We start from the raw sequence: 8,210 nt of genomic DNA, 5'->3' as shown, positions 1-8,210 counted from the left end.
GGGCGATGCGGGCGGCCGGGCGGGGGTTGGCCGGCCCCTGAACCCCGCGCCCCCCGGGCCAACGAGGGAGCCCCGCGGCGGCGCGCCCGAGGCAGCCGGCCCGCCATGGCCGGGGTCAGCTACGCGGCACCCTGGTGGGTGAACCTCCTACACCGGCTGCCCCACTTCGACCTGAGCTGGGAGACCACCAGCAGCCAGTTCCGGCCCGAGGATACCGACTACCAGCAGGTGACGCGGCCCCCCTGGGTCGAGGGTCAGGGCCCTGGGTCACGGCCCCTCCATGCCGAGGGTCACGGTCCCGTCCTTTCGAAGATCTGAAGATTCCCGAACCGCCCATCGAGGGTCTGGCTGGGGGCGGGGGGTGGCCCCCTCCCCGAGGGTCGCCGCCCCCGTCCTCCTCGAGGGTCACGGCCTCCACCTTCTCGTGAGTCACAGCCCCTTTCTTCTCTAGGGTCTCCCCTCTGCGTCCTGGGGGCTCCCCTCCTTGAGCGTCTAAAGACCCCCATCCTGCATGGAGGGTCCGCGGCCCTCCTGCAGATTCTAGCTTTCTCCCCTGGTGTCGCTTAGGCCCACCTTTTTAGGGTAATGTGGAGCCTTCACGCGTTTCTCCCTGGAGCCCCCTCTGCCAGCTGTCAGCTCCAACCCAGGCCCTTGTCCATCTCCTGGGGCAGCCCTGAACTGTGGCCCTGCAGAGCCCCTTACCCAGAGGATCCCAAGCCCATACCTGAGAGCCCTGGGTCCAGCCAGGAGGGGGGGATTCCTGGCCCCCTCACCCCCAGCTGGGGAATCCCACTCACTGCCAAGATTTTGGTAGGTGAGTGAGCTGGGCAGATGCCAGCCCTCTCTGGCCGGCAGTGACTCCCTGCTGGGTGGCCAGGCTGTGGGATGCACACAGTGCGGTGTGTGCTGTGGTGACACCTGGACTGCCTGGGGACCCGGCTGCCCCTGAGGGAGGGAGGCCTGGCCACAGACGCTCAAGGTGGGCCTCAGTCTGGGAGGCTGGAAAGGGGCTGAGCCTGGGCAGAATGGGGGACAGTGGAGGTCTGCAGCCTTCTCCCCAAGGGATCAGGCTCTCCCAGTAGAACCCTAGTCCTGGGGTCATGCCAAGCCCAAGCACCACCCCCAGCACTGACCCACTGTCATTTGAGTGCAGGGCAGGGGACTGGGCTGTGGGCATTTCCTTCCTGCCTGGGGATCCGGATTCCAGAAGCCCCATGACCCGGATGCCTGGTCACCCGGAACTCCTCTGGGGTTCTCTCCAATGGTCATTGCAGAGCCCCGGGTGGAGTGGAACAGCGTTCCTTGTCAAGATGGCCTGGGAGTCCGGTATTCCGTGGACATTATCGCACCTGGCCTGTGTAGAATTGTCTCCTGTGGGCACCCTCAGCTAGAGGATGAGACCGGAAGCAGAGAGCGAGGGCACCGCGGGCATCTCAGCTCTGCGGGGGAGCCCACCACTCCCGGCCTCAGTGGTCACCTTGGGCCTGCTGATCTGCTTCTAAGCAGATTAGAAAGGGGGCCGGGGGTTGGCCCAGGCATGCCCAGAGACAGCAAGGTTTTTATAAAACTCAACGCCCACGTTTAGAAGCCCAGCCGTGGGCTGCCGACCGGTGTGGGAGCAGCACCCTTCTCTGCTCCCCAGGGGCTTCCACGTGTCACGGCTCCGTCACATCAGGCCCCTGGCTGTCCCCGGCCAGGAACTGTGCTTTACTTTAGGAAGTTCTCTGCCGGTTATCGGTTCTGAAGCTCCGGGACTGCCCCTGGGGCGCCTGGGGCATCTGGACCCGCACAGAGCTTGCTGCAGGCTTCACCTGCCCTCCCACCACCCTCGGTTGGACTGGCTGTGGCCCCTCGCCCCCTGGGGCTCTCGGGACACATCGTGGGGTGTGAGTGAGGGCCCGACGTCTGCAGCCCGTGGAGGTCTCCAGAGTGGGGGCCGGCCCCCCTGGCTCAGCCCGACCTCCTGCAGGGCCCTGTGCCCCTGCGGGTGTGTGCCCCCAGCTTCTGTGAGCACTGCCCCCTCCTCCGCTGTGGGAGGGCTCTGACTCACTCTCCTGCCTCCTCTCTGCGGAGCAGAATTAGCCACTGAATAATTCACGGCGTGGAAACCAGCCTGTCTCCATCCCCTGCCACCTCCGCTCCTGGCTGGGGGCTAGTAGAAGGAGCCAGACCCGGACATGCGTCCTGCCCCTGCCTTCCCGGGGTTGGTGCTTTTGGGTGAACACTTGACCTCTCTGATCCTTCAGTGCCACATCCTGAAATCCGGGCTGGCGCACTTCTGTGGGGCTACAGTGGGGGATGCAGAGGCCCCATGCTTTTGCTTCGTGCTCGGTGGCATCAGACAGAGCTCCCTTCCTGGGTGGCTGGGCAGTGGGTCAGCGTGGACCCTGTGGCCTAGGGCCCTTTCCTGCCTCCCCTGGTTTAGTATTCCTGGCTGTGGAGGGGGCAGCTAGCGGGCGGGGGTCCCCTCGTCCTCTTGCCCCAGGCGCCCCCTCTTGGCCGGCTTCTGCCTGAGCTGCAGGGTCTGGCGATGCCCCCACCCCCATGTGGCCTGGGCCCAGCGTGGGAGGAGGGCTTCTGCCTCCTGGACTGTCCAGGGGACGAGTGGGGCCTGGGTCGGGGGAGTCGGGGATGTGTATGGTGTGAGGAGACCAGGCTTTGTCCTTTGCCGTTTCCGGCCCCCGCCTTCCACTGCCGGGTGCCCTGGTAAAACCCGCTGGAAACCCCCATGGCCCGGCCCTGTTTTGGGGCACTGTGCAGGGCTGTCCGTCACTGGTCCTTTCTCTCACAGACCAGGCAATGAGGATGATTGCCTCCCTTGTACAGATTAGCAAACCGAGGCTCAGAGAGGGAAGTGGCTCAGAGTCACATGATGACGAGGTGGTAGGAGCCAGAGTCAGCCTCCTGGGCCCCCCTCTGCTGGCCCCCTGCAGGGGTCAGGAGCAGATGCGGGGCTCTTCCGAGGGCTCCCAGAGCCCCGGCCGGCCCTACCTGGGGCTCTGGAGCCCCTGCAGGAGCAGGGCTGGCATTTCTCTCGGGGCGGAAGGTCTCGGGTTTCCATGTTCCCGAGGCCACCATTCTGAGGGGAGGGGCTCCCTGGCCATTGATGCATCTCTTGGGGGCCCGGGCTGTTTGCCGGATGGACAGATCATAGGGAGGGTGCCAGTGGGGTCTGTGGGTGGACGGGGACCAGAAGGAGGCAGAGAAGCTTTTGGAGTTTGCTCTGTGCTACTCCACCCCCCACCTGCCTGCCAGGAGGGGCTGCTGGTCCGACTCCCCTGGGGCTGGGCCCAGAGTTCCCCACACAAGGGGCAGCTGGATGGGTGGGGAGTGTCATTTTAGGGGAGCTGCCCGGAGGATCGCAGGCCCAGAGAAAGGAGGAGACTCTGGGGGTCGCACTGCTGAGCTGGCGGGCTGGGCCCAATGTCTGGGGGCCTGATGTGCTCTGAGGTGATGGTAGGGCCCGCCCTGGCTTCGGGCAGGGGTCCCACAGCCTTTTCAGGCTGGAGATTAGGGGCCCGGGCCCCAGCTCTGTTGCTTCCTATCTGTGTGACCTTGGGGGGGATCATCTCCCTCTCTGGGCTGCCCCTTGGGGAGCGTGCCCCATCCATCCCTACCCACCCTTAATGACGCCCCTGCCAAGCCTTTGCACACCCCCGTGTCCGGAGGCCGAGGCCAAATTCACTCTCTTTGTTCATTATCTCTGCCAGTTCAGGGCGGCTGGAAGCTGTGAGGTGTCAGGACGGGGCCTGCAGGAGCGCAGTGGTCAGGGAAGTCTTCCTGGAAGAGGTGCTTCCTGGCCTGCCACGAAGGGCGCCAGCCAGGCTGCGAACGCCCGGAGGGCTGGGACTTGCCTGGAACCTGGCATTAAGCGGGCACACTGGCCTCTCTTCCGGTCAGATGGTAGCATTTGCCTCAGGCTTGCGCAGCCTGTGAGGCCTGTTTCTTGTTAGAACCCTGAGTGCTGGGATGGTTCATTCGAGACCCTAAAGATAGGACAGAGGTAGCCACGCACAGCCCTTGGCAGAGACGGTTCCTGGCCGCTGGAATGGCACGTGCAAAGGCCCTGAGACAGAAGCCCGAGCCTCGGCCCAAAATAAGGGAGTCCTTCTGGTCTGAACGTGCTGCCTCTGTGCTCGGAGATGTGTGAACCCTGACTGGGTGGCCCCTTAGAGGGCGTTTGAGGTCTAGGTTGTATGACTGTCAGGGCCCAGGGGTCTCCTAGCTAAGACCGTAGCGCCTTGGCTAAAAGCTATGACTCAAGAAAGGTCTGCCGAGTACCTGACTGCAGGCTGGTGTTGGCCGAGCCCCCGGGTCTTGTGGGTGGGGTGGCCCTGTTGTCATCTTCCTGCCATCACTGATCAGCAGGTTAAAACCTGGGGTGATCGCCTGGCTCCTCATCTACAAAAATAATAGATGTTGGCGGAACATTTGGAAAATAGGAAAAAGCATGAAGGAAAAACCAAAAAGCGCCTCTGGCTGGATTTCACCCCCACACGCAGACCCGTGGGGTGCGCATCACTCGGAACCAGAATCACGCCGCACGCCCTTATTGTCACCGACTTCTGGACAATGTTGTTGGCCCTGGGTTCTTGATGTGTGGCCAGCGTCCCATGGTAACAGTCGGGATGCTGGGGTGCAAGTGACAGAAACGTACCGAACGTGACAAAGCTCACTGAGGAGTGGGCGGGAGCTTCTAGAGCACCCCCTGCACAGACAGAGCCGATGAGCTGGATTTGGGGGACGCAGTGGTGGGTGAACACGGAAGTGCCTGCTGGGACAGATCGACCGGCTCTTTCCTTTCCGACGGGGGGGCAGGGTGAAGCCTCTGGTTGCCTCGGCTGCGAGGTCTACACTGCGGCGGTCTTGGGGGTGGTTAATGGGAAACCTGGCACATCCCCTGCTTGGCGTTGGTGTGGGGTCTCTGTCACCAGGCCCCATTGTTCTGCCTTTCGGCGGCCCCTGGTTTTCAAGGGTCTGTGGACGTGGTGACGAGCCGTGTCCCCGACACTCTACTCCTCTGCCCAGAGGATATGCAGGAAGGGACATCGGCTGTTCCGGCCCTGGCCAGGGGGTCTTGGTCAGGCTCTGGGCAGGGTGTGCTGTGGCTCTCACCCCAGGCCACAGCCGCTGTACCGGAGAGGCTCATAAACATTTCCCCGGGTGGCCACACAGTGGCCCTCGGGGGTGGGCATTGTCACTGCTCTAGAAGCAGAATTGAGGCCACTGGCCGGCCAGCATCAGTGGGCTGGAAATGTGGGCAGGCTCCTGCTCCAGCGCGGTACTCCCCTTCGGTGGACACAGTCCCCGTGCAGAGGCTCCCTGGTCCCCTAGCGGGGCCTGGTTCAGGGAAGCTCAGCGGGTGTGGGGACCGGGTCCTCTCCCCACCCACGGGCAGTTCTGCTTTGGCTGCACAGGAGGAACGGAATCTGCAGCCCAGGGACCGGGTCACAGATATGGGAAGTGGCCCCCTGTGGCCCCACAGGAATTGGGGCATGTGACAGGGCTGGTGGTGGGTGTGGCAGGACCTGGCTGTGCCCGTGCCTGCCTTCTGGGGTCTGCCCTCAGCTGGGCACTGGGCCAGGACACACACATGGCTCTCCCATGGCTCTGAGGGATTCCTCGCGCTCTTGGGGAGGGTCTGATGGGCACCGTTGCCCAGAACAGGGGGCTGCTTTCCAGAGGGTACCCCTGAGCTGGGGTCCCTGCCCGAGGTGGGACAGCACGTGCCCAGAATGGGGTCTGCTGCCTGTCCAGCAGGACCCCCGGGGGTCACACACCAGACGTGCTGAGGCAACAAGGATGCTTCGGGCCGTGGAGGGGGCTGTGAGGGCTCTGGCGGGCCTCGGTCAAGGCCAGGCCTGCAGGCCGATAGCAGGCGCAGGATGGGGGCTGCAGAGGAGGGGCCTGGGTGTGGGGTGTGCCCGCAGAACCTGGCAGAGGACCCAGGCTGTGGCCGGGTGGGCTGTGGGAGAGGGGCTGTGCGGGGCCCCTCCGGAGCCTCCCTGTCCCCTGTCCCCTGCCCGAGGCCTGGGTCGGGCTCACGCACACCCACCGGCCTGCACGTGTGGTCCTCCCGCAGGCCTCAGTCGGCGTGCTGCCTCTGCTCCCCGGAGGAGCCTGGCTGAGGCCTGGGTCCCCGCAGGAGGGGCGGGTGGGCTACGAGACGTAGGGGTCTCAGAGAGGGCTCTGTTTTGTACCACAGGCACCCACTGTGGTCGGGCCTCTCCTGTATTGGCTGAGGGCGTGGGGCAAGGCCGGCCTGCCCAAAGCCTGAGCGACCGCTTCCTTCTCGCTCTGAGGAGGGTCCCGGCCTGGGGTGCCGCCCGCTCCGGCCGCGTGCACTCCAGCTGGGCTCCCGACTGTCGTGAGGGCCGCCGCAGAAGTTGTGGTGTCTCGTCCAGCCTGGCCCTGGAGGCTGGTTAGGCTGCCCTCCCCGGGCCACATCCCCCCTTGAGTCCTGGGACAGAGCTCCGGCTGGCCCAATGATGTGGCTGGGCCCGTCGGCTGGCTCCTGGCTGCATCCGAGGCCTGTGGCCTGGGTCCCTAGGGGTGGCCAGTGGAGAGGTGTGTGCGGTCAAGCCTGGGGAAGAGCAGAGGGCTGTTCTGGGCGCCGTGCTGGGAGGTGCGTTAGGGCACTGGGGCCCGATAGACACCCTCGCTGCGGGGAGGGCAGCTCCTGTGCCGTGTCCTCCGGGGTCCGTTCCCTCCGCGAGCGGGTGTGGCGTGGGCAGCAGGACAGCGGGCTGGCCCCCCAGACCCGGAGGGCGGCGGGGCGGGGGCTGCCTTGGGGGGCGAGCCACCAGAGCTCGTCCCGGGGCCTTGAGCCCAAGTCCAGCCTCGCCAGGCCTCCATCCCGGTGGTTCCTGGAGGCAAGGGCGAGTAGGGTGCACACGCCGTGAGGGCATCAGCCTGCAGCCGGTGTGTGTCCATGTGCGGCCTGGTGCTCTGGGTCTCAGACCTCCGGTGGGAGGACTTGGACAGACAGCCGGGCCCCTCCTGGGCTCCTGCTCGGCCGGCCGCTGGCTGTGCTTTCTCCAGGATGGCCACGAGCTCACCGTCATGGAATTCGTGAAACCCAAGCCCAGCTCAGTGGAAAATCTGTTTTTAATTTTTGGTCGGCATGTGGGAGCCGCAGCCAAGTGTGTTAGAGGGGTGGGGGGGCTGTGGGCCGAACAGCCAGCCAGGCGCCCAACTCTTCTCCACGGCCAGGGCCCTCGGCACCCGCTCAGCCTGGCCCGGCGGGTGAGGGGGCCTTTTCCAGAGCTTTCCTCAGGAGGCCGTGTGGGCTCAGACCCCTGCTTCCTCTGTACTTAAGTGTGTGGGGCTCCAGCATCCCTTCTGGCCTCAGGCCCCCGGCCTGGAAGGTGGGTGCCACCCCTTTCCCAGGTGATCTGGGGACCCGCGAGGCCCAGTGTGAGGCTGGGTGGGTGCCGAGGCCAAGAGCCAGCCCCAGGGGAGCGGGCAGCGCCGTGTGGCGTGAGCCCTTCCCAGTGAGGGGCCCCAGGCCCAGGGCTCCGGCCGAGACGCATGTGGGTTCCCAGATGGTGCTTTGGGGGTTGGGATCCCGCCAGCCTCCTGGAAGACCCGACCTGGTCTCTTCCTGTGGAGAAAGGCCCTCGGCAGTTCCGGGGCTGGGGTGGGACTTCCCCATTGGGAAGCGGTGGAGGGTCCTGCCTGCCCCCTCCCCACCCTCCAGAGCCCCTCGGGACACGGGTGTGCAGCCTGGACCTCGTGCCGGGCCTTCGCCCGGGCCGTCCCTCTCTGGGAGCGTGCCCTCCTCTCACGGTGCCCTGCTGGTGCCCTCTGACACCTGTCGTCACACCCCCCAGTCTCCCGAGGCTCCGGGTGTGTGCTGCTGGGGTCCCGGAGACGCGTGCCCCGTGGCCCCCGTGTGAGGCCTGGTGCTGATGTGCCTCCGTCTCGGGCTGGCCCTGGGCCGAGGGGCCCTTTGTGTAGTGACTCGGGCCTCCCTGCTCCGGTGAGGCAGGTGTGACCACCGCAAGGATGGTGGGGCGCAGGGCAGGGAGAGCCCAGGCCCCTGGAGGAATTTGGACTCGCCTTCTGTTTGGAGCCTCGCCCTTGAAAGCTGGTGGAGCTCCCTCGAAGGGAGGGCTGGTGCAGGGAGGGGTGAGGACGAGCTGAAGGGACAGGCCTGCAGCCATGGCCTTGTCCAGGGACGCCCACCTCCGCGGACCGTGGGCCTCACG

The 8,210-nt window shown here is 65.6% G+C and overlaps 1 protein-coding gene across 4 annotated transcripts in view; it reads left to right on the top strand.

The window, feature by feature from the left end:
* Positions 1–6: 6 nt before the first annotated feature.
* Positions 7–8,210, top strand: part of TTYH3 (tweety family member 3) — a 30,237-nt gene continuing 22,033 nt past the window's right edge. For all 4 annotated transcript variants that reach the window (XR_005784784.1, XR_005784785.1, XM_040455738.1 and 1 more), the window contains exon 1: positions 7–228. Coding sequence is in view for 2 of the 4 variants with exons in the window: in XM_040455738.1 (XP_040311672.1) it covers positions 106–228 (123 nt within the window). In the remaining 2 variants the exon portion in view is untranslated. The remainder of the gene's footprint in view (positions 229–8,210) is intronic.

The sequence above is a fragment of the Herpailurus yagouaroundi genome, unplaced genomic scaffold, assembly GCF_014898765.1.
Source record: "Herpailurus yagouaroundi ecotype Mexico unplaced genomic scaffold, PumYag 216, whole genome shotgun sequence".
NCBI classification, from domain to species: domain Eukaryota; kingdom Metazoa; phylum Chordata; class Mammalia; order Carnivora; family Felidae; genus Herpailurus; species Herpailurus yagouaroundi.
Note: the sequence above shows the minus strand (reverse complement) of the source record. Positions and strands in the feature narration are given on the sequence as shown.